The 26,521-nt window shown below is 46.1% G+C and overlaps 1 protein-coding gene across 1 annotated transcript in view; it reads left to right on the top strand.

Annotated features, from left to right (window-relative positions):
• The first annotated feature begins 2,184 nt into the window (after positions 1–2,184).
• The window catches only part of LRP6 (LDL receptor related protein 6), a 63,338-nt gene continuing 39,001 nt past the window's right edge, over positions 2,185–26,521 (top strand). The window contains exons 1-4 of the mRNA XM_083365831.1: positions 2,185–2,473; positions 14,624–15,017; positions 17,285–17,482; positions 25,730–25,926. Coding sequence (XP_083221957.1) covers positions 2,419–2,473; positions 14,624–15,017; positions 17,285–17,482; positions 25,730–25,926 — 844 coding nt within the window. The 5' untranslated portion in view covers positions 2,185–2,418. The remainder of the gene's footprint in view (positions 2,474–14,623; positions 15,018–17,284; positions 17,483–25,729; positions 25,927–26,521) is intronic.

Below are 26,521 nucleotides of genomic sequence, written 5' to 3'. Positions count from 1 at the left end.
TCTCTGTTCTTTTCTATTCTATTCTAAACTTCCTTCCTTCAAAATTCTCTTGAGGAATACAATGTCGCTTGGAGTTTTTCCCCCGCCAAAGAGCCAACCTGGAAATAGATTTAGATTTTATTAGATTTATATACCACCCTTTCCCGAAGGACTCAGGGTGGTTTACAGGGCATTTTAAAATCAAACCAATACAAAATACAAAGTTAAAAGACAAATAAAAGATTAAATTATCCCTGAAAATAAAACCTAGTTAAAATTCTCAGCCTGGGTCAGAGAGCTCAAAGAGCCAAGTCTTCAAGTCCCGGCGGAATGAACGTAGGTCAGGGGTAGTCCTGAGCTCCACGGGCAGCTGGTTCCAAAGGGCAGGCGCCCCCACTGAGAAGGCCCTCCCCCTGGGTGTTATCCGCCGGCAATCTTTAACCGGCGGCACCCTGAGAAGACCCTCCCTGTGGGAGCACACTGGACGAAGGGAGCTTGATGCCGGCAGCAGGTGTTCCCTCAGATATCCCGGACCCTCGCCATTTAGGGCTTTATAGGTCATTACCAGCACCTTGAATCTCACCCGGAGGGCAACCGGAAGCCAATGCAGCTCACGGAGAAGAGGTGTTACATGGGAGTATCGGGAAACCCCCATCACGACTCGCACGGCTGCATTCTGCACCAGCTGGAGCCTCCGGGTGGTCCTCAAGGGCAGCCCCATGTAGAGAGCGTTGCAGTAGTCCAACTGGGAGGTCACGAGCGCATGAGTGACTGTGCGTAAGGCATCTCGGTCCAGATAGGGTCGCAACTGGCGCACCAGGCGAACCTGGGCAAAAGCCCCCCTGGCCACGGCTCCTATCTGGTCTTCAAAGTTGAGCTGTGAGTCCAGGAGGACCCCCAAGTTGCGAGCCCTATCTGCGGGGGGGGGGTAACAAATACTCTTTTCTCCCCTCTCTTCCTCCTCCTCTCTGACCCCGTGTTTTCTTTCATATTCTTCATTAGCTATGAAGGGTCAAGAGCTTATGAAGAAGTCCTAAACGCTTTTGTCTTAGAGATCCAGCCAAAGTCAGCCATGTTCGGGGCGATGACGGGATCCCCTCTGACTAGAGCAGGGGTAGGCAACCTTGGCTCTTTTATGACTCACGGACTTCAACTCCCAGAATTCCTGAGCCAGCCTGGCTCAGGAATTCTGGGAGTTGAAGTCCGTGAGTCATAAAAGAGCCAAGGTTGCCTAGCCCTGGACTAGAGGGTGATTTTTACACAAGGTCTGAACACCTGGATTTCTGCGAGGGCTGGTCGGCCCGGCTCTTCTTTGCCTGGCCCGGCTCCCTCTGGCTCAGGGAGCTGCCCCTCGACACCCTTCTCCGCGTTCACACGACTCCTAACCCGGATCTCGCTCTGGCTTCGTTCCTGGCGCGGGGGAGAGGGAGGGGCGGCGGCGGGGTCCACGGAGAGCCCCGGGAAGAGCCCCACCGGCCCAACACGCCGCCTTCAACCCTCGCTTAACCCGCCGCCCCGCGGGGCAACGCGCAGAGCCGAGTTTCCCGCCGGCCGGCGGGCTCGCTGCGGGCGCGGCGTCCCCTGGAAGACAAAGGGGGACAAAGCCGGGCCAGGTTCCTCGGGAAGAAAGGCGGCGTCGGGCGGGCAGCTCCCCGGCCGACGATGCCCCTTCGCCCGCCCGGCCGGCCGGCCGACCTCGCGGGGATGGCGGGCCTGGCCCGACGCGCCGCTCTGAGGCGATTCCCCGACCTCCTCCCCCCCCCCACGCGGGACGGTTCACCTGGCGCGAGCGGCGCCGCCTTTGTGCCTGCGCGCCTGCCCCGAAAGTAGTTCCGACCAGGCCGGGGCCCTGCGTGCGTGCGTGCGTGCGTGCGTGTGTGTGTGTGGGGGGGGCAAAGGAGTCCCTCCGGAATGCGGCAGGGGCGGCTGCTGGCGGCGGCGTGAAGGGGCCGAGCTCGCCCGCTCCGCCGTCAGAGCCTCCCTGGCCTGGCTGGGAGGGAGGCGGAGGGAGGAGGGGGCCGCGTCGCCTCCGGGGCCGGCTGCGAGGGGAAGGAGGAGGAGGAGGAGCCGCGGCGGGAGGAGGAGGAGGAGGAGTTGGGCGCCCGCCTCGGCCAGCCCGGCAGCGGTAGCAGCGCCAGGGCGGAGACGGGATGCGCCCCTGCGCCGCCCCGGGTTCCCAGCCAGCCGCGGGGGAGGCCTGAGGAGAAGGCGGAGGGGAAGCCGGCCCCGCCTGGGCTGCCGCTGGAGCGGGATGAGGCGGCGGAGGACGAGGACGGAGGGCCGGGCCCGCCTCCCCCGCCCGCGCCGGGCGCCCTCGGCCCAGTAGCCGCGGAAGAAGCATGAGCGGGCAGCCGAGGAGCCGCCGCCGCCGGCCGGCCCCCGCCTCGGCCCCTGGGTCGCCGCCGCCGCCGCCAAGCCGGTGAGGGCGGCCGAGGGAAGATGGGCGCCGTCCTGCCCGGCCTCCTGGTCTGCGGCTTGTGCGCGCTGGCGAGAGGTGAGGCCGGGCCGGAGGGAGGGAAGGAGGGAGGGAGGGCGCTTACCCCCCCCCCCGGGACCCCCTTTGCACGCGGGGAGCCCTCGGCTCGCAGCGCTTCGTTTAGCGACCGCCCCCAGTTACGTCCTCCCCGAGAAAAGCGACTTGCGGCCGTTTCCCCACCTAGCGCCATCATCATCCTCATCCTCTCCACCCCCCCTTGGGCTCGCGTTCCTCTTTACGACGGTCGCCTCGGCCCGCGAACACCTTCGGCGACCTTCTGGGAAGCCGAGGCCGTTGGCTCCCCTGCCAGGCGACTTAGGTGATTCGCTTAACGACCCAGGCGAGGAAGGTGGGGCGATGGGGCCAAAGCCACTTCCCCAAGGTCTCCCTTAAGCAGCGTTTCCCAACCTGAGGAACTTGAAGATGCGTGGACTTCAACTCCCAGAATTCCCCAGCCAGCTATGCTGGCTGGGGAATTCTGGGAGTTGAAGTCCACGCATCTTCAAGTTCCTCAGGTTGGGAAACGCTGCCCTTAAGGACAGAAACGTTGCTCTCAATGGGGGTGGCGAGTCGAGGGTTACCTGTGCGACGTTGCCCGTGGGAGTCGCAGCCTGCCGCCTTCACTTTGCAGCAGGAGAGAGAGAAAAAGAAGAAAAGGCTCCTCTGAGTCCAAGAGAAAACCGGGTTTGCTTCGAGGGGGGCCCGGTTGGTCCTCCCCCTGATCCAAAGGAGCGAAGTAGTTTGCGCGTTGCTTCATCAAAAGGGGCTCAGTTTGGCACACTGGTTGTGTTGGTTCCCAGCGGGAGGAAAATAACACACGGCTGCTTCCTCGTTTTTTTTCTGTACGGACCTGTATCGGTCTTGAAAAATTCTCCTTCCAAGAATGTTTTCTGGGTTTTTTTTTAGATGAACTTTCGGAGGTCGAACTGGATTGGAGGGAGTCCCAGAAAATCAGTAATAGTGGGAAAAATGTTTTTCTGTTCCAGGAATATTTGCCAGATAAGCTGTTTTCCTATAGAAATCATGTGCATGCTTAAATTGATGGTGGGCTATCACATATTCTACTTTAAGAGTTAGAGAGAGAGAGAGAAAAAAAAAGATGTTTGCATGAACTTTTTTCCTGCATAAAACCTACTTGTGTCGTGTTTTCTATGAATAATCAGATTAAGGAGCAGCCGGAGCAGATGTGGAAGATTCGGCATGGTCCACGACAAAATGTTTTTGATTTTTTTTTTTAAAAAAACAAAAGTCCTATGTATTTTCATATTTCTGTTAAGCTATGTAAACCTTTGCCATTTACGAGAAAAAAGGTAGTGTATAGTCCATTCTGCCTTTTATTTTCCCTATGTTGATGCCAGAAATAGAAGTTTGGGACAGTTATCAATAGCTTTCCATTTCAGATTTAATTGGAATTAATGGAGATGATGTGAAAGAAGCATTCCTTCTTGGAAAAGAAAGCAGAATTAGGTTCTTGTTCAGGATTTATTGCAAAGAACACAGCTGTCCAAAAGCAAGCTGGCATCTTGTTTGTAGACCCGATTAAAAATTAACAGCAGTCGAGGCTATTGTGCACAATCGTCCTAGTGGACAATCACTTAAATATGAGCCAGCTGTGTGCGGCAACAACCAAAAAAGCTAATACAATCTTGGTTGTATAAGCAGAGGCATAGAATCAAAATCACATGAAGTATTAGTACTGCCTTATAAAGTAAAGACCACACCTGGAATACTGCATCCAGTTTTGGTCACCACATTACAAAAAAGATGTCGAGACTTTGGAAAAAGTGCAGAGATGAGCAACTAAGATGAGTAAAGGCCTGGAGACTAAAACGGCTGCAGGACTTGGGGATGGTCAGTCTAGAGCAGGGGTAGGCAACCTTGGCTCTTTTATGACTCATGGACTTCAACTCCCAGAATTCCTGAGTCAGTATGCTGATTCAGGAATTCTGGGAGTTGAAGTCCATGAGTCATAAAAGAGCCGAGGTTGCCTACCCCTGGTCTAGAGAAAAGGAGTAGGGGTGACCTGATAGCAGTTTTCCAGTATTCTGTGTATTCTTTGTGGCCAGAGGGTCTGCCACAAAGATGGGGGGGTGTCAAACTATTTCCCAAAGCACCAGAGGGCAGGACAAGAAACAACGGATGGAAACCAATGAAGGAGAGAAGCAACCTGGAGTTAAGGAGAAACTTCCTAACAGTGAGGACAATTAACCAGTGGAACAGAAGTTGCCTTCAGAAGTTGCGGGTGCTCCATCACTGGAGGTCTTTAAGAAGAGATTGGCAGCCACTTGTGTGGAATGGGTTAGGGTTTTCCTGCCTGAGCAGGGGGTTGGATTAGAACACGGGTCCCCAACCCCCGGTCCTTTGACGGGCACCGGTCTGCAGCACGCCAGAAACTGGGCTGCACAAACGAGAAGCCCCATACGCAGGATGCAGGAAGCATGTGAAACCATGCCCCTCCAATCTGCGGAAAAACCTCTCTCCCTGGAACCGGTCCCTAGTGCCCAAAAGGTTAGGGGCTGCTGGACTAGATGACCTCCGAGGTCCCTTCCAGCTCTGTTCTGATTGAGGCCTAGAACGAACTAAATGAAGGAGTGAAAAAGTTCAGGTGGTAGAGTGGCATATCGTTTTGACCCCTCTCTGTGTTTTGAAAAATGCCAGCACATCCAAGACATGTGAAGCATCTCCTCGGATGGATCTGCTGGATTCAGATTCCACCCCCTGAAATGAATGGGACCAAAACAGCCAGAAATTATTCTAGTGAAGGTTCTACAGAAGAAATAGGTTTGAGGAATTAATGTCCTTATTTCTTCAGAGATCATTTACGGCAGAGGACCCCAATCTTGGGCCCCGGGGACCGGTTCTGTGGAGAAAGGTTTTTCCACAGGATTGGAGAGTGCGTGATTTTGTGTGCTGCCTGCATCCCGCGGGTGGGACTTTGCTGGTTTGTGCGGACCGGTTGCGGCCCAGTACCGTTCCAGGGACCGGGGGTTGGGGACCCCTGATTTAGGGTACCACCAAATGGGCACATTAAAATATCCATGAAGTGGCAAGAGAGTGCTCAAAGCCTATTATGTTTTAGTGATGAAGCCAAAAAATAAAAAAGGGTGCTGGCCTTTCTGTTTTAATACAGAACAAGGAATAAGGTGTCCCTGATTTTCCTAGGCTTCATCTTCCCTCCTGTTACATGTTTCCTGCTTCAAGCATCCCGCCTTACAACTCTCGGCTCGGAGGTGCTGTGTGCCTGTGACCTGGCAGCCAAGTTGTCCTGGTGCTTTTCTGAGAGAGTGTTAAAGCTGTGCTAAACCTTCTCCCATTTGTTGTGGCTAGGTCTAGCCTCCTTGGTGTTACTTTCCCACCGCCTCCTGCCGCCTTTTTGGCAGAAGCTGTGGAAACCCTGTAGGTGTATGATGGTGGTGATGGGACCACCCGTGGACAGCTGGCAGGACCGTCATTTGGAGGGCTTAAATCGACCTTCCGAGCCACACAAAACTAACACTTTTCTTTACACACAGCTTTAGCCTCTTTCAAAGAAGTGTTCAATTTGCATTGGCGAGAAACCTTGAAGCATCCCGGAAAGCATAGACAATGTCTCTATAGAAGACAAGGAGAGGGTGTGCCCAGCACAGCTCAAAGTGGGCAGGCCTTCCCCTTGGCTGTTACGGAAGAAGTACGCTAGATCGTGCCAATAGCAGAAACAAACTTCGTCTGCAGGGAAAATTAGGGTTTGGGACACCTAATGATGTCTTTAACCTGCCTCGGCTGTTGGTCAGACTTGAGATGAAGAAAAGGTCACGAGGATATCAAATCTGAAAAAAGGGTGGCGTGTTTGCTGTTTAGTTCTCCGCTGGCAGAGCTGTTGTGTTCCCTCGTCTTTGGTTGGAACTGGCTGTGGGCTAAGGAAGAAGGTTGTGATTGTGAAATGTTCCGTTTTGTACGCCTTTGAAAGAAGAATGGCAAAGCTTGGCCCTGTAGATCAGTCAAAATGTGGTTTTCTTCTCTAGCAGGCAACTCCTCTGATGTCATTGAGAGCGTTGGCACAGAAATCAAATAAATACAGCATATATATATATATATATATATATATATATATGTGTGTGTGTGTGTGTGTGTGTGTGTGTGTGTGTGTGTGTGAGAAATGTTAACTATTTACATTACCTTGCTAGGCCCCAAACATGGGGGCAAATCTTTATTTCCTGTTTTCAGCCTATCTTGAAGGCCATCGAACAGGCTGTAGTCACACCGGACAGTTCATATATTTGTGTAAATTACTAACAAAGAATTAAGGGAGACTGAAATGCATTTCTAACTCATTAGTTTTCATCAGTCAGCCATACCCAGGTTCGAATCTCAGAAGGGTATGGCTGACTGATGAAAACTAATGAGTTAGAAATGCATTTCAGTCTCCCTTAATTCTTTGTTAGTAATTTACACACACACACACACACACACACACATATATATATATAAATATACATACACACACACACACACACACACACACACACACACGGTTCTCAAGGATGGAGACCCATAGCCCTCTCCCCCCCAATAGGATACACATAAAGTGTCATCCTCCTGCAGTGCAATTTGCTGTCAGCAGTGTGTGTGTGAGATAAGTTGCACAAATATTTGGCTTCTTCACTGGCTTGGAGTCAAAGGGAAAAAGGGTACCGTGGTGCTGCTTGAAACAGCATGGGGAAAGGTTGGGTGCTCCGCTGGTGTCCACACGTGCTCTGAAGCACCGTTTCCCTTTCAGTCCAAAATGCTGCACAGGGGTCATTTGTATGGCCCGGTTGCTGGTTGGTGTTATTAATTCACAAGGAAGGTTACAGCAGAGGGGCTACGATACAGCCCTGTACTTCTATTAGACTGGCGAGACCTGGTTCCAGTTTTCCATTGGATAAATGTGAACCAGCTATTCCGTGTGCCATCCGTATGGGGTCTGTTCAGCCTGGGAAAGGATTCCTGATTCAAGTTTTATGTCTGCTCGGTTCCATATCTGGAGGAAATCGTGGGCCACTAAAATACTGTTTAATCACACAGCCTGATTTGGGACATATGTAAGTAAGCACATCAAATTTCAGCATGTCTCATTCAAAGCTTCATTCTTGAGCGTTCCTTGTAAATTTTGGAAGTCTTAACTCTGTCTGGGTGTGGTAGCAAAAACAGTTGGCTGAAAGACTAACAAACTCATTGTTGAGGCTTTCTGATGACATGGGCTTTCTTTGCAAAAAAGGCTGTTATCCTTTCTGAGATCTCGAGAAAAGTCACTTGTTATCCTTTGCATAAATACTTAGCACTAAATGGGGTTATTTATATGGGAGCAGGCAAATTTTGTACTTGCTGGGTAATACGTAAAATCAGGGGTGTCAAACTGCCAGCCCGCAGGCCAGTTGCATCATATGGAGGCCCCCACCCCAGCTCCAGCAATGCAGAAAAAGTCACGATAGGACGCGACACGACACGGCGAGTTTAACACCGTGACGTAAATGGAAATAGAGCCATCTTTCCCAACCTCCCCTTGCTTGAAGAGGTGTGGACTTCAACTCCTGGAATTCCCCAGCCAACATTTTTCATGGTGGTGGTTAAGTAAATCATGTGGTTGTTAAGGAAACTCTTATTGTGAAGTGAACCCATTCTTCCAAATAGACTTTTTTTTTGCTGAAAACTGGCCAAAACACTGTGAACCAACCAAGTCACAAATCATAGTTATGTGACTAAGGGATGCTGCAAAAAAGGGTCACAATCATAGTCATGTGATCATTGGACACTGCAACTGGCTATAGCTGTAGTCATAAATTACTCCAGCCATTGTTTAAAAAAATGAGTTATGATTTGGTGGGCTATGTAAATCCAGCAAATGATGTTTCTTCAATTATGGTTAACAAAATCATGGTTTAGTGCAGTGTTTTAATTCAATTGTCTTGCATTTTATGGAGAAATATCTTTTTAAATCAACTGAGATGCTCAAGTATTTCTTCCTAATAGCTCACAGCTAATACGATCAGAACGTTGATTTTCTTTATGTGTTTGTTAAAACAAGTTACATTTCTCTTTTCCATTCCTCCAGACGCTGTCTTTTCCACAAGTCAGGGGATGTACCTGCTTATGCATCTAAATGCAAATGCATAAAATTGAATTTCCCCTTATTTTCCTGGTGGTATCGCCTTCCATTTTGTTGATCTCTTTCTATTTGAAATTTAGATATAAAGGGTTTGGGACAAGGAAGGGCCTGTTTTTTTGTTTTGATCACTTTTGGGGTAGACTTCAGATTTGCAGACTTGACTGAATAAATACACGTAGAAGGGGAAAATAAGAGTAACCTGCAGCTAGAATAATACATAAATAAGTCTGATAAATAAGCTCTTTTCCTTTGGAAAGTGATAGAGACAGAACTTAAAATAGGGCAAACTATAGAAGATGCTTTGCTGATCATTTGGGATAGCACTTGTGTAACCTGGAAAGTCTTTCAGTGCTGCAATCTTGCTTATACTCAGTAGATTGCTGAGAGATCTTTCCAAGCTATTATTCTGTGTGTGTGTGTGTGTGTGTGTGTGTGTGTGTGTGTGTGTGTATGTATATTGCTGAAGTTAAAAGAAAGGATTGGTGTTGAGGATCTGGCCTTTGCAGTACTGATCTGCTGTAAAGTTTTCGGGACGACTGAATCTGACTTGTCCATAACTTGACTGCTAGAGGGAAGAATTGTGGTTCTTGGGAATATTTTGCTGGTGGCTTTTTCGATTACAAAGAAATGTCTCCTAGAAGCCTACCGGAGAAAACCAGAGAGTTAACCTAATAGCATGTTCTCAAGCAGTTCTGTTTTAGCTAGAAAGATGTGATGAAACGGCCTCCAGACCGTGAAGTGGGCGTGTGGGGTCTCTGACAAGGCTTTGAGCACTGAGCACGTACCAGCGCTCGCAAGCAGCATCTTGAATAACGGGAAGCCAGCGTCTGATAATCTTCCCGGCTGTCCTGACCACTCTGTGCATGGACCTCCTGTCCGAGGCTCTGCTACCACCAAACCAAACAGTGATGCAGTTGGTCCGACGCGGTCTGAAGACCTACCTGTTTGAGCAAGCCGGCCTGGCCTGATGGGGGATGTGCTGGGGTTTTTATTGGGGATTTTTATATTATTTTACTGTTTTTAGCTCGGGCTCTTATTTAATTCTTTTTTAATTTTTGTATTCTGTATTTTTTATGTGCCCTGTTCACCGCCCTGAGTCCTTCGGGAGAAGGGCGGTATACAAATATAATAAATAGAAATGAAATAAAATGGTTAAAGCGCTCTCAATCGTGCCTCTGTAAAAAGCGGCCAGGACGGAAGGAGAGAGAGGTCCTCCCCACATCCCACGCAGAAAGTGGGTGGGGAAACCTTGCCAGATCGAGTTTATGTTGTTTAGGTGGGAAAGAAGCACGTTTTCTTTCTTCTGAGGATGTGCAGTCTTGATCTGGTTAGCTGAGCTGCCCTTGGTCCCTTAAGGTTTTGATTGAGCTTGAAGCGTCTGCCTCTATCTCAGTTGGCATCTCCTTCCTTGCAAAGATACGACTACTTAATACAGGGGCCTTCAAACTTGGCCCTTTTATGACTTGTGGGCTTCAACTCCTAGAATTCCTCAGCTGACTGGGGAATTCTGGGAGTTGAAACCCACAAGTCATAAAAAGAGCCAAGTTTGAAGAGCCCTGACATAATCTTTACTTTCAGCCCAGGATACTAACCTCAAGACTTACAAAGAATTTCCTCATGACGACCAATCTCGGGTTTATCGCTAGAGGCGGTTCAGATTTTGTACACACATGGCATGCAGGTCTCTGAACCGTCTTTAAGATACATCTCAAAGCAGTCCTCCAAATGAATGCTCTTCATCGCTATTTTATTTAAATAGTGTTTAAAGACCCCTCATGTTTTCAGTGTATCCTTTGCATGTATATTGTTGGTTAACTGTAACGTTATTTTTGCTTGTTGATTTTTTTGGTCTTTGACAAACGAGAACGTTTACTTCGACCCTTCTGCTAGATGCTAATATTCAGTGCCAGGCATGCAACAAGGACATTTTTCCCCGAGGGTAGAAAACTTGAAAGCTTCCGAGAAGGGGAATGAATTAACAAAATATTAGCAAAGAGGATGCAGTAAAGCAAGAATAAAAGAAGGCGAGAATAAGGGTGGAGATCGAATAAAATGGAAAATGAAGCAGAGGGAAAACTGCGGTAATGATGGTTTTGTACATTAGAACAAATGAAACATTTTGGGCAGTTCTATAACCTCCCCGAAAAGCTCTGCTTCCTGTTGGTTTGATGTTTAGTTTTTAGTTTAGTTTAGTTTTTATTAAATTTTTATACTGCCCTTCTCCCAAGGGACTCAGGGCGGTGAACAGGGCATATAATAAAAGTACAAAACTACAAAAGTTAAAATAGAATTAAATTAATGCCCAAGATAAAACAATAAAATATACAAATATTTAAAACCCAAATTAACTCCCCATCAGGCCAGGCCAGCTTGTTCAAACAGGTGGGTCTTTAACCCGCGCCGGAAGGAGCTGAGATCCGGTGCCATCCGGAGCTCCACCGGCAGTTGATTCCACAAAGCCGGGGCGCCCACAGAGAAGGCCCTCCCCCTGGGGGCCACCAGCCGGCATTCTCTGACTGGAGGCACCCTGAGGAGGCCCTCTCTGTGGGGACGCACAGGGCGGAGGGGAGTTGACGCCGGCAGCAGGTGGTCCCCGAGGTATTCCGGACCCATGCCATGTAGGGACTTGAAAACCATCACTAAGACCTTGAACCTCACCCGGAAGACAACTGGTAACCAATGTAGCTCGCGGAGCAAAGGTGTAACATGGGAGTACCGGGAAACTCCCAAGACAACTCTCGCGGCCGCATTCTGTACCAGTTGGAGCCTCCGAGTGGTCTTCAAGGGAAGCCCCATGTAGAGAGCATTACAGTAGTCAAGGCGAGAGGTCACGAGCGCATGAGTGACCGTACACAGGGCATCCCGGTCCAGATAGGGCCGCAACTGGCGCACCAGGCGAACCTGGGCGAAAGCCCCCCTAGTCACAGCTGCTACATGATCTTCCAAGGTAAGTAGTGAATCTAGGAGGACTCCCAAGTTGCGAGCCCTATCCATGGGGGGCAACAGCTCACCCCCCATAGAAAGGGATGGAACATTTTGAATGTCCCGGGATGCCGGAATGTACAGCCACTCAGTCTTGTCCGGGTTGAGTTGAAGTCTGTTCCTCCCCATCCAGATCCGAACCGCCTCCAGGCAACGGGACATCACAGCGAGGGCATCACTGGGGTGGTTTGGGGTAGAAATAAAAAGTTGGGTATCATCAGCATATTGATGATACCCAACTCCAAAACCACGAATGATCTCACCCAGCGGTTTCATGTAGATGTTGAACAGGAGAGGCGAGAGAACCGACCCCTGAGGAACTCCACAAACGAGAGACCTAGGGGCCGATCTCTGCCCCCCTGCCAACACCGACTGCGAACGTCCCAGGAGATAGGAGGAGAACCACCGAAGAACTGTGCCTCCCACTCCCAATCCCCTGAGACGCCGCAGCAAGATACCATGGTCGATGGTATCGAAAGCCGCTGAGAGGTCTAATAGGACTAGGACAGAGGAACATCCCCTATCCCGAGCCCTCCAGAGATCATTCACCAGAGCGACCAATGCCGTCTCCGTGCTGTACCCGGGCCTGAAACCCGATTGGTACGGGTCCATATGTGTGTTTGGTAGTTCGGTATCGATCTTGACCTACACCAGGGGTAGGCAACCTGGGCTCTTTTGTGACTCGTGGACTTCAACTCCCAGAATTCCTGAGCCAGCATGGGGGAACTATGGCCCCCCTCATGACTCGAGGACTTCAACTCCCAGAATTCCTGAGCCAGCACGGCTCAGCTTGGAAACCTCTCCCTTTCCCCTCAGCATAGCTGACTGAGGAATTCTGGGAGTTGAAGTCCACGAGTCATAAAAGAGCCGAGGTTGCCTTACCCCTGACCTACGCAGCATAAACTAAAGCGTTCTTCAGGTGTACCGGAGTTGCTGGTGGAACTCTCTGAGCTTTATGGTTTGCTTGCCGATGTTTCATTGCCCAACTTGGTAACAGCCCCAACTGAGCCGCCCGTTTTCATCCTTGATGGAGGGAGAATTATCTCCTGGCGGGTTCTGTGATGAGAGTAGTCTTATCTGCCTGATGGTTCAGTGTTGATCCTTGCTTTATCCTGGGGGGTTAGTTGCTGGAGGGGATGCTTCTACTCTCTTTCTTCCCTTCCAAGGTTTTCTCTTTCTATTTGCTGCCATTCTTTTGACTGGTGGTTGTGTAGTTTATCTCTATATTGTTGGCTGATTGGCCTGAATGCCGAGCTTCCAGGAATTCCTTAACTGCTGCTGTTTTTTTTTTAATGGATTTAGCTCAGTCTAAGATGCGGTGGCTCAGTGGGTTAGGACGCTGAGCTTGTCGATCAGAAGGCCAGCAGTTTGGCGGGTCGAATCCCGAGTGCCGCGTAGCAGAGTGAGCGCCTGTTACGCGTCCCAGCTTCTGCCAACCTAGCAGTTCGAAAGCACGTAAAAATGCAAGTAGAAAAATAGGGACCACTACGGTGGGAAGGTAACAGCGTTCCGTGCGCCTTTGGCGTCTAGTCATGCTGGTCACATGACCACAGAGATGTCCTTGGACGAGCGCCGGCTCTTCGGCTTTGAAACGGAGATGAGCACCGGACCCTGGAGTCGGAAACGACTAGCACGCGTGTGCGGGGGAACCTTTACCTTTACTTTAAGATGCTGACAGTGTTCCAGTTGAAACAATGGCTGGGTCTGTCCTTGTGTTGTGCAATTAAAGCGTTTTCTTTGGGTCTCCTGACTTCTAGTTGGTGTTCATGGATGTGGTCTGCTAATCCTCTGCTTGTCTACTTTACGTAGACCTGGATATCTAGGAGACAGCCTGCTCCCAGTGGCTCCTGACCACCCACCTACACCAGGAAGAGCAAGATTGCTCAGGATTCTCTCTCGTAAAATATGTAATCTATGAGATTCTGGGAGGTGAGCCTTTTTGGTCGTTAGAACAGCATCAAACCCAGCTGTGTTCACAGGCCTTTGAGATTATCTTGCAGACAGTCCTCTCGTGTAAGAATGTATGTATATATGAGGCTATGATTCCTCAGCGTAGGAATAGTTTATTATTGCTGGTTATTTTAATCTTTTTGCATAGTGGTAAGTTGCTTGGAGTTGATGATTCGAATGGCATGGGCCAGTGGCTGAAGGAAATACTCCATGAAGCCATGGAAAAAATGATTGTCATTTGGGCCACAGACAAGAGATATAGGAAGCATATGTGAGATTCGTGGATGATGTATTTGAAGAACTACCTATTGTTGACTATAATTAAAGAAAAGTTGACATGCTGGGGAGAATTGATGTGGTATTCAGATTACTGTACGCTAACCCACAACAGAATCTGCTTGCTTTTGACCTAGTGTGACGCAAAGAAAGAATCATTGAATGATTCAAAGTGCAAAACCATAATTGGCTGATGGTTAAGATTAGATTCACACATCACATTTTTTTTATCCATTGAATTCTGAACAAGTCCTGATTCACACATGACATTATGGCATTAACCAACAATTGTACACTAAAATTTCTGGATGTACACACTACTTTAGGCCACAAGTAAATAAACCACTTGCTGAGAATAGCCCATTTCTTAATGTGTTCTGCGAAGGCAGATTTAGTCATTCTGAACAATAATAAGTAGAAGTATAAGGTCCACCCACATTCAGCCTCCATGGAATTGTTCTTTTTTTGAGAGATGTTTCCCTCTAAATTTGTCACATCCTGTTTTAAGATCTTTTTAAAAAATGGTTATATCTCCTACCAGAAAACTCCGTGTACATTTTGACTGAGACAAACTGTGTTACAACTGGAGCCAGAAGACCGTTAAGTGAATTAGACCTTGACACTTTGGACATCCTTGGTGTCAAGTGAACTAAATCATATTTGGGGGGTTATTTGCAGACTTCTTGTAGTGCAAGAGTGAAAGGTTTTAAGTTGCAGTATTTTTAGATGAATGTTCAGCTGGAAAGATTAAGCAATTAAACTGACGATAGAGGTGTTTTGTACGACTGGAAGCTTTGCACTGTGTTTGACTACAACGTGTTTCCCTTTCTCCAAAGCATCTCCACTGTTGCTTTATGCAAATCGGCGTGATCTACGGCTGGTGGACGCTGCGGATGTAACCGAGAACGCTACAATTGTGGTGGGTGGCTTGGAAGATGCAGCCGCGCTGGACTTTGTCTTCATCCGAGGTCTGATATACTGGAGCGACGTCAGCGAAGAGGCCATTAAGCGCACAGAATTCAACCAGTCCGGGAGTGTGCAAAACATTGTCATTTCTGGGCTCTTGTCACCTGACGGGCTAGCTTGTGATTGGCTGGGTGAAAAACTGTACTGGACGGATTCTGAAACGAACCGGATCGAAGTTTCCAATTTGGATGGATCTTTGCGAAAAGTTTTATTCTGGCAGGAACTGGATCAACCCAGAGCGATTGCATTGGATCCCCCAAGAGGGTAGGTCTGTCAGAGCAAGTTTTCCTAGCTCAGTAGAGACTTCAGAGCAAAGAGGGCAGATCCACACTGATGCTCTGCTGTGTCCCTGTTTCGAAATGTTAATTAAGCCGTAATGCAGGCTGCCTTCCCAGGAAATCCTGCTTGTACTCCAGGGGGGTTGTAGGCATGGCTGGGAAGTTGAAGGAACGTTCTGGAAGGAGGTGGTGCCAGTCCTTTTTCATTTGGGATTCAGACAAGCCTGGCTGGAGGGGGACTTTATTTTCATGAGCCATGCTTAAGAAAAGTTCTTAATTTTCCAGCATCCAAGAATAAAAAGTTGAAATGATTCAAGCTCAATGGCATTAGCGTTTTTATGCATAGATTCAAAAATCAGAATAACTGCAGCATGGTGAGCAACAATTAGACAGACTAAAGGGTGAGGGGGACATCGTGCACATGAAGAGGCAGAGCTTCCATCGCAATTGCCATCTTGATTTTTTTTTTTTTGGAGTATGCTCTGTGGACAATCCTGGTGGGATCCAAGTCAGTATAAAAATATTATAAAAGCAGGAAAGATGACAGGAATGGGATGTGTGACACCTTCTTGTTGGGAGGAAGATGGAATGTTTTGAGCAACTCTGGAATTTCCATTTTTGTTTGAGACCGTATCTGTCCCTCTCTTTTAGGAATGCTAGGTAAGAATGATAAATACATTTCCACAAGACTTCTTTTGGCCACCAGTGGCAGTGGAGAAAACGGCTGGCCGTGTCTTGTCAGTAGAGAAGGAGCTGCCTTAAAGCCTTTCAAAGAACTCAAGCATCTCAGATGCTCCTTAAAACCTTTGGCATTGGGGAAACAGGCTTAATGCACCGACACCAGCACCTCTAAAACAGGCAGAACTTTTTGGCTTCTCTCACTTGGGGGGGGCTCTTAAAATGGCCATGAAGTGGTCCACAGGTGTGTTACAAGTTTTTGTTTATCCTTGTATATGGAAAGACCTAGAAATTCGACCAAATTGTGTCAACTGCCTGTCCTCTTGAATCTACCCTGGATGTCTTTTGTCTCTGTGGAGTGTGAATTTCTTTGCCAGAATGACCAAAACATAGGTGTACTGTAAGAGTGGTGGGGGTTGCCACCCTCTTCATCTTTTAAAAAAACATACCAGATATATTATGTATACTCTGTGAAGAGGTGCCTCCGTTTTTGAGAGAGATGAACAATGCAAAATACATTGTTTTGTTTCATGGGAAGGCTGGCTGTTGTCCTCATGGGTTTTAATCATAAAACCTTGTACGACCTAGATCAGGGGTCTTCAAACGTGGCCCTTCCTGGCTGAGGAATTCTGGGAGTTGAAGTCCACAAGTCATCAAAGGACCAGGTTTGAAGATCTCTGAGCTAGATGATTCAAAGTTTTCCTTGAAAATAGCCGTTTAAGTGTTGCCAACAGCTTGTTAGTAACACTTTCTCAGCTCTCCTCAATTTTTTCTCCCTATGTTTTCACCTTCTTGTCACTTTGACACTAGCAGGTGAAATGTCAAGCTAATTAAATTCAACCATATTTTATGGATTTTCTTAAATAAATGGTGTGAGTTTTGAATGTTGAGTCGTGATAATATAGTCTGCTAACTACATATGTCAGAATTATGACCTAAACCTCTTACTTAAGAGCAGGTTCCCTGGGCGTATGTTACTCAGAGAGTAAACATAAAAAACAATGAAAAAGTCTTTCATTGAATTTCATTTCAGTTTTGCAGGAATTGATGTGGGCATTGCTGTGTTGTAAGTCAGCTTTGCTTCTGAATTAATGAACTGACCATTGTCGGAAATTTAACAATATGTGCAAACTCTGTTATTTCTGGGGGGGAAATGCCTAACTGGCACATTAAATTGCCACCTCTCAAGAAATCTGTTGAGAGGAAAATGTTAAGAGTTATCTGTTCTCCATCCCAATTTTGCATAAAATGCGAAAGAGTTGATTTTTAAGTGATAACTCACGGAAAAAAAGACATTCCAAATGGAATTCTGGTTGCCTCGCTTGAAAAAGCATGTTTTGAAAGCTAGAGAAAGAAAACAAAAGTGTTGTTTATAGTACGTTCTCCAAGCGTGATCAAAATGAACAAATAAAAATTAAGCAAAGGTTAAAATTACCCCAAAGTGTTGAAGTCAATATACCTCAGATATATTTAGAGACAATAAAAATAACTCTTTGCAGCTATAAAAAACATAACCCCATAAACTCTTTGCTGGAGTGAGTGGAATTAGCCCCGTTTTGCTTTTTTAAATCTCAGGTTCCTGTACTGGACAGACTGGGGAGAAATGCCAAAGATCGAACGAGCCGGGATGGACGGTTCAAGCCGCTCAGTTATCATCAGCGCAGATATTTATTGGCCAAATGGATTAACCTTGGATTATGAGGAACAGAAGCTGTATTGGGCAGATGCCAAGCTGAACTTCATTCACAGATCCAATCTGGATGGGACACACAGGTATGAATTAAGATGGCCGATTTAAAGGAAATCTGTCTTTCTATCTTAGACAAGTGGAAAAGGCAGTCCTCAGAGTTACAACTGTGAATTGAGCCGTGAATTACAATCTTAAACCGGAATGGGCAACTAACTTCTTTACTACCTATGGACTTCAACTTCCAGAATTCCTGAGCCAACATGGCTGGCCTAAGAATCCTGGGAATTGAAGTCCACAGGTAGTAAAGAGGCCATAGTTGCCCACTCCTGGTCTTAAGTCGTGGTCGTTAAGCGGGTCACCGTGTGGCTGTGACCAATTTAATGACCTCTTGAGGTGCTTATTAAGTGAATCCATTATACCCAGTAAACATCAGAAATTGGCAAAAAAAAATCCACCAAGGGAGGGTCCATCGTAGGTTTGAATGGTTGCTAAGCAACAGGTTGTTAAGCTAGGCTGTCCGTAATACAAGCCAATCATTGCCCATGATTTCTCTGCTTTTGTTTTATTTCATTAAATTTCAGATGTCTTGATTTAGAATTATATTTCATTTTTATCTACGGAAGAAAGATAAAAACAACTAATTTTCTAAGAATTTCCAAAGGAAGTTTCTTAATTTGGTTGATTCAAGTAAAATCAAATGAGAATGAGATTATTCTCTCAAGAATCCTCACTATTAGAATGATTGGCAAGGTATACATTACTATCTTTTTGGAAGAGTGGTTTTATCTTGCGAAATGTTTGTGTGCATAGATAAATGCGAAGAGAGAGGTGTCATTTTATACCCAGTGTTTGGTTTGAATTTTAGTATTGGGATATTCCTGCTTTTGAGAATAGCTTTTACCAACAAAAGCTGGCATTTGGAGAAAAAAAAAGTAATGAAACACTGCGTTTAATATTACTTTTATATTTTTTTTGCTTATTTTGCGTGCTGTGTGGAATCCTTTCAACTGGGGGTAAATTGTGATAGTGATTATTAAGTATGGGAAAATTACGTTTATGAAATCATTTGTTTAAAGTGCACTGAAATATAAAAACATTTACAGCTATGGCATATCTTTGAATGGGATAATTTTCAGTTGTTAGTAGTCTGAATCTACAGCTGAAGGGAAGAAGAAGTGTTTGGCTTAAAAGATGGTCCCTGGCAGAGCAGTGACATACAGCTGAGTAAGTAAGGGCTACCCATAGCATGGTCTTCTAGTTGGATGTGACCACACAGTACGTGTGTACACCATGACAGATGGCAGGCTGGGGAAGCTTTATTCTCATAATTAGGATATCCCTGTCTTTGGCCTATTTGTGGTTTTGTTCGGTTGGTTTGTGTAGCTGATCCGTTTTCTTTTTTTTTCAATGTCAGTTGCAGTCACCCAAATATACTTACTGGGTTCACTGTGGTTGTATATGTTCGTTGATTTTTTTTTAAAGTGAGCTCAGAAGAACCACTGGATGAATGTGGCCTGTGTTTTCAGAATAACAATTTAGGAAAAAAAATATTTCAGGCACTCTGGACAATAGCCCAGGGTGTTTTAGTAATGGTATTCTAATGCGTTGAGTGTCTAAATTCAGTGCCAGGAAAAGTGCTTTTTTCCTCTAGAACTAAATCTCACGTATAGACAGTCCTTTGTAGGACATGACTATATTAAAAACATTGCCCAGTCTCAATGTAAAAGACTGAATGTAAAGAATTATCTTTTAGTGTAGTTATATTAAGAGATAATTATATATTGAAGTGTCTACCTGAAGACTTTTGTGGCTCCGCTGTTGTGCATTTTTGCAACTACGTGAATCATTTTTGGCTGGTGTCTAGGCCGCCTACTATTGATCTCAACATCCCCCCCCCATTTTGACCTTATTGGCCAATGATTTTCGCAGTAAGACCCAAAAGGATGGCAAATAATGACTCTAGTCATTCAGCAGCTATACCCAAGTTGCTTCATTGAAAATGTGATCAAAGATGAATAAAAATGAAACTAATGTGGGCCCCATTGTTTCAAAAACTATTCATTTGAAATGGAAAGAATAAGAAAAAAGTATTTACAAGTCACTCTTGTGAATTTTGCTGTTTATTACATGTATAGATCGTTGTCCCTTCACTTTGCTTTGATCGTTTTGTATTCAGCAATGGCGCCTTTTATGTTTGGGACAGAGGAAAGAGCCTCTTCATCCTCTTAAGACAAAATTGTGTTGACACAAGATGATGCAGTTCCTAAACCGTCCCAAACTGTTTAAGCTCTGAAGTTTCACCAAACTTGGAATAATGTCCACAAACTATCTGTTAGGGTTAGGTCACCATAAACTCAGAGAGCAAAATGGATATCGCCAACAAATTCGGAGTGCTTGGGTATGGTTAGGAGGGCACTGACTTTTCTAGCCTGTCCTATCTATGTCTCCTGGTAAAATACATGGGAAAAGCCCGTTGGAGGAAAATTCCACTTATAACCTTATAATACAATTCTGCCTGTGTGCAATTCCAGCTTCCTAGTTCTTGCATTCTAAGTCGGTTGCACTTTCCCAAGATTGTTTTTCAGTGTGGTTGCCTCATTCATACACGGCATGTTAATTTGGATTTAATTGAGTCATTGCCTCTGTGGCCAAGTTGGTGGGACTAGTTGGACCTCATTGGGAACAGAAAGAATTGTTGCACTAGCTTAATCTGAGCCACCACCTAAGCATCCAGGTGCAAAGCTGAATGCAAAAGTTTCCCCAGCCTCTGAACCTTATAATGTTAAAATGTTAACCTTAATTTTTATATGTTAATGTAAATTTTATACATTTTATGTGTTGATTATATTCCACAGCACCCAGAGCCGCTGATTTTTCCAAGGTGCTACCACCACTACATCCGAAAGAGGTTGAAATCTGTTTCCAAAGGACACTTTCTTTCTGATTGGGATCAATTCTGCCTTATCTGAACTAAGTCTCAGTTTTTGTTGGGAGAGGCGTCAAGCGCAGGCAGAATTAGCCTTGAGTCCTTGCACAGAGATCCAGAATGTTGTTTTTGAGTTCCCGGTCTAGCTAACAAGCCTACAGTCCTTAGAGGGATCTGTTTGTTCCCAGGCTGAGGCTGGCAGTCCGGTGACATTCCCATATAACAGGCAGAATATAATAAAGCAGCAAGCTTGAATTCTACACGCGTGGCTCTGGTTGCTTGTGCCTGACAATTTGTGAACCCTAATCCAGCCCATTGCCGACCAGGCATCAACCAAAGAAAGAGAACTGTCGTCCGCATATCGATGGCATATTGGTGAACTGTCCCGTAGACTTTTATGTGCATGTTAACTGACACAAGATCTTGTTCCGTTTCTTGGGATGTAGAAAAGGACCCCTCCATCAGATGATCCCTGAGATCACTAGTGTACAAGAACTAAACCTGAGATCCTTCTTTTGCCATCCTCTGAAAACGATCTTTGAGGAAGGATCAGAAAGATTAGAAAACCATTTCCAACACCGGTTAGGGTATTTGTAGTTTTCTAAGACATAGGCCACCGGGTAGTTTGCTGCTACGTTTTCCCTAGAGCAATTACACGCAGTTCAGCGTAACACGGACAAATGGCTATTGTTTTCTTTAAGAATGTTTTTTTTGAGTTCCCCGTCCAGCTAACAATCCTACAGTGCACGGAGGGATCCTTTCTCGGTCACCCAGACCAAGAAGTCAGCAGCCTGGGAAGATTGAAACTATTTCAATTAGCTCTAATAAGAGAATTGTGGGAGTCTGATTGTGATGCGCCTCCTTCGGTCAATTAGGAACGCATCTCCTGAGCCACGATTCTCTGGACTTTAACAAAATGCTCCAGCTGTAACAATTCCTGCCTGTTTCTGGTAATGTCTCTGCAGACCTGGATCCAAGTTCTGACCTCGACATACCCAGTTCATTTAGTGACCATTCAAAGTTACAACAGCATTGAAAAAAGTGACTAATGACTCTCACATTGCATCACCCCCTTGGTCACATGACCAAACTTCAGATGCTTGGCAACTGGGGTTCATTTTCGTGACGATCACCGTGTCCCGGGTGTGTGTGTGTGTGTCACGTGATCCCCTTTTTGCGAGCTTCTGACAGGCAAACTCAAGGGGGAAGCCAGATTCACCTAACAACAGTGTTACTAACTTAACAAGTGCATTGACTCACTTAGCAGCTGTGACATGAAAGGTCGTAAAACGATGCTAAACTCACTTAACAAACATTTTACTTAGCAACATAAATTCTAGGCTCAATTGTGGTCCTAAATGGAGGACTCCCTGTAGTGACTAAGCAGGGTGCTGCTCAATTAAGGCCATCTAGATTTTGCCACACGCGAGAGGCAGTGTGATAACAAACGTTGGTGCACGAATTGCAGAATTTTGAGGAACAGCTTGAGCAGGAAAGCAGAGGGGACTTGAGAGGGTCAAGAAACAAAGAAAGGAAAGCCTTCTTTGTTCCTGAAATATTATTTGCAAATAAATCCCAGATCTTTTATTAGCTTTATAATTCCAAGATGCACGATACTATATTTTACTTATAACTCAGTTTCTGCATAGGATGCAACTGGTTGGGCAGTTGTGACTGATTTTGTGAGGTCTCCCCTGGAATACTTGCTTGCATTTAATTGTTTCAGCAAAGTAGCATTGTCTTTTAATGGTTCTTTTCATTTCCTGGCTTTGTGGAAAATTGTACAATGACTTAAAAGTTCAGACTATGGAGCGTCTGGCGTCTGTGCGTGAATGCATGGATTAATTTAATTCAGTCCACCACCCTACCCCAAGGCTTGGGAGAACAGCCAAGTCTTTGAGGCAGTAGGGCAGTAGCCACATGGGGGAAATCTCATTCCAGAGGGCAGGCAACGTGACAGAGAAGACGTGCTTCTAGGCTCTCCCAATAGGTGACATTGCTTTATGGAAGGGATCTGGAGTGACCCAACTCTGCTGGATCAAAGCAGCTTGGCTGATATTACAGGAGATAGGTGATCCCTCAGGTAACCAGGCCTTAGGCAATTTAGAACTCCATATAGGTCAATTGCCAGCATCTTGAATTGCATCCAGAAGCATATTAACAACCAGTTCAACTTGCGAAGCAGTGATATTACGTGGGCATACTAAGGCATGCTAATTATTGCCCGCACTGCTTCATTTTGGATCAGTTAAAGCTGCTCAGTGGTCTTAAAGGGAAGCCCCCATGCAGATCACATTGCGGTAGTTGAGTCTTCAAGTGACATACGATAGGAGTGACTTGCCTATCTATAGAGCTCCTGATCCAGGAAAGAATGCGACTGGTGCACCAGACAGTCGTGCAAAGGTTTTCCTGGCCACAGCTGCAACCGGCTCATTAAGCAGGAGCTGTAAGTCCAGGAATGCGCCCAGATCGAACACCGCTCTCGGACGGGGAAGTGCACCCTGGTGGTTAGAATGCAGTACTGCAGGCTAACTCTGCCCACAGTCTGGAATTCAATCCCGACGGGGCTTGAGGTTAACTCAGCCTTCCATCCTTCCAGGGTCGGTAAAATGAGGAGGCAGATTGTTGGGGGCGAGATGCTAATATTGTAACACCCAGAGAGTGCCGTAAAGCACTGTGGAGCAGAAAGTAAATCTTAAGTGCTGTTGCTATTCCATCCAAAGCCAGAGATGGGACATCAAGGGGTCTAGATGGCTGTAACATCTAGACCAGCGTTTCCCAACCTTAGGAACTTGAAGATGCGTGGACTTCAACTCCCAGAATTCCCCAGCCAGCATAGCTGGCTGGGGAATTCTGGGAGTTGAAGTCCACGCATCTTCAAGTTCCTAAGGTTGGGAAACGCTGATCTAGACAGCCGCTAGGATTGAATCGGAGACGGTTCTTCCCCACAGATAACTCGTACAGCATCCAGACCCTGAGATGGAAGCTACTTACTTATTTACTGCAATGGTGCCATCGTTCAACAGTAATGATGTGCAGCAAAGAGAAGAGAAATATCAGAACACTGACTGAAAGAGAAGTATATGAACTTAGGACCTGGGTTCGTTTTGCCAAGGTTTTCTGTTTCTCAGAGCGAACAAGGGCATTTTTCAAATAGCTGTTTGACAACACTGAATTCCAAAAGGACCGAAATGCAGGGCTTGTGTTTGCCTGCTAAAGAAAAATCAATTAATTCTCGTTTTACCTTGCAGGAACAGCTCTAATGAATTGTTAACGTACTCCTGGTGGAAATTAAATTCTCTTTATATGAAGTCTCCGGGGAAACGTTCTTCCCAATGGGATGAGTGTTTTTTACATTCTCTGTCCTGTGTGTCGGAGAACAGAATAAAATTTTAGGAGTGGCTCACCATCCAGTGCTGGACTCTTTCTGAATATTTGCACTCATGTAGTTCTGATTAGAACAAATTAGTGTTTGAGAAGAGAAAAATTAAAGCAACTTCTATTTGGAGATACAGCAATAGTAGAGGTTTATAGGTTTTAAAATAACATGTGATTTTCAAAACTCCAATACAATGTAATGCTAAACACAATTTAAATAACCAGCAAGTTTTAAAAGTATTCTATGTTCTTAACTCTAATAGAGCATTTAAGATTAACAGCTGGTTATATCAGGCATGTTTAGGATCAGTTCATGTTTTTCTGTTAGTATTAAAACACAGCTGGCTTATAAATAGAAGAATGTAGCAGGTTCTTAGTATTAAAATGTGTCTAAAATAACAATAATTTCAGGCACATTGTTGCACAGACTTAAATTCAGAACTCAGCAAGGTTTATTTGCAATTAAGCATCCATTCAATTGTGCTGTTCCTCACATGGAAGAGAGAAAGAGTTTGACTGGGTGAAAACTTTGATATTTTATTGAAATCTATTAAATCAGACATGTCAAACACAAGGCCCGGGGGCCGGATATGGCCCGCGAAGTGGTTTCATGTGGCCCGCGAAGCCATCCTGGCAACAGTGAGGGAACGGCCCCCACTGCATTGGCCCTGGCCCAGAGACCCTCCTTCTGCCAGAGACCCTCAGATCTGTCCCACTCCTGCCCAGGCCCCCATAGGCACCCTTGATGCGAACGATGTAGAGCTGGCCACGCCCACTCAGTAGGCCATACACACTCTAGCCACGCCCACCCAGTAGGCCACGCCCACCCTGGCCATACCCACCCGGCCCCCTGAGGGCAACCACAATGCTGATGCGGCCCTCAATGAAATTGAGTTTGACACCCCTGTATTAAATGATCACGATCAGAATCTCATTTCTAAATGTTGATAATTATTTTCCCTTTTAAAACACAACATCCCACACAGCGTGATTTCTTTCTAGGACTTGAGTGTGACTGTTCCAACGGCCGCCATCTTTTCTGTATGCACAGTGGTTTGTTTTGATTTCGGCTTACAGTGATTTGTTTAGCCACCTTTCAAGGTTACATTGAAAACAGTGGCTTAAGACTGGTTCTCACAGGAATATTGCAGTATCCCCGTATTCATGTGACCAAAATTCATGCACTTGGGAAGTGTCGTGTAGTTATGACGCTTGCAGTGTCTTGAGGTCATGTGATTGCAATTTGAAATCTTCTCAGCTGGCGTCTGACAAACAATGAATTGGGGGGGGGGGGAAACTGGATTTGCTTAATGACAACCTGATTCACTTAACAACTGCAGTTATATTCTATACATTCTGCCCTCTGCTCCGCTAATTTGTTTAACAACCATGGCAGACAAGACCATAAAAATGGGTGCATCTCACTTAGCAACGGCCTTGTTTAGCAATCCCCACTGCGGTTGTTAGTCAATAACTGCTTTAATGCAAACAGACTGCTGAATGGAGCTTGCTTTTGAGCAGTCTAGAAGTCTGTTTTTTTAACTCATTCCTGGAAACCCTCCCGTGGCACATGCAGGATGCTTGTGGGAATTAATTTATATGGTGGTGGGAAAAAGTTCGTCCCTAATTAGGTTCTGCAGTCTTGTGGCATTGCAAACCTACAGATGCCCTCTCTGGCCCCGAGAATTACTGCGTCTACTTGTACACCAATCCGTTTCTCCTTTGCTACTGTGCATATTACATTAAACAAAACTTTTAAGACTTAAACGTGAAACGTTCCATCTGACTCGTGAATTCTTTTGAGTTCATTCCGGGGCTAATATTCTACCTGAAAATGAATTAAAAGGAACGCATTCCAACCTCTCGGCTGTTTCAAGAGAGAAAAGACACAGGTTGCAAATTTCGCAGTTCCGTCCCATTTTCAAGAAGGTGGCCAGGGAAGGCCAGAAGAGGATCTTAAACTGCTGGCCTTGTCTAGATCCACGCAGATGGTTTATGGTGCAATACACCTTTTGCTTATTTCCAGGCAAGCGGTGATCAAAGGGTCCCTGCCGCATCCGTTTGCTCTGACGTTATTTGGCGACACGCTGTATTGGACGGATTGGACCACTCGCTCCATCCTGGCCTGCAACAAATACACCGGACAGAACCTCCGTGAAATTCACGCCAACATCTTTTCTCCCATGGACATCCACGTCTTTAGCCAGCAGCGGCAGCCCAGTGGTGAGTCCCTCGTGCTGTTCCCAGAACGGCCCAGGTGGAAATTCTCATTCGTTTTGCAGGTTTTTCAGACTGCCACACGTACCGTTTCCACCTAGGGTGTAGGCACTGCCGTCGTGCTTATACCTGACTCAGGTATAATCACTTTTAAAATGATGCATTGAAAGGCTTAAATATTGTGTGCTCAATTTACAACCATTGATTTAGTGACCATTTAAGTTACAAGATAGCTGATGCAAAGTGACCTGCAATGCATCCTTGCAATTAGGACTGTCGCAGCACAGTCGCGCAATCGCAGTTCAGGCGCTTAGCAACCAGCATGTATTTATGACGGTTGCGGTATCCTGGGGTCACGTGATCACCTTTTGCCACTTTATTTGATTGATTGATGGATTGAATTTGTTTGCTGCGCATCTCCTAGCAAACGACTCTGGGCATCCTCTGGCAAGTCGGTGGGCAAAGTCAGATTTGCTTAATGGTCTTAATTCACCAAACCACTGCAGTGATTTGGTTCACAGCTGTGGCAAAACAAAAACAAAAAAAGCTTGTAAAGCCAGGCACGATTTCCTAAACCACCTTGCTTAGCAACAGAAATACT

Source organism: Vipera ursinii (genome assembly GCF_947247035.1).
Source record: "Vipera ursinii genome assembly, chromosome: 6".
Classification (NCBI taxonomy): domain Eukaryota; kingdom Metazoa; phylum Chordata; class Lepidosauria; order Squamata; family Viperidae; genus Vipera; species Vipera ursinii.
The sequence above is the reverse complement of the archived record's forward strand: the minus strand, read 5'-3'. Positions and strand labels throughout refer to the sequence as shown.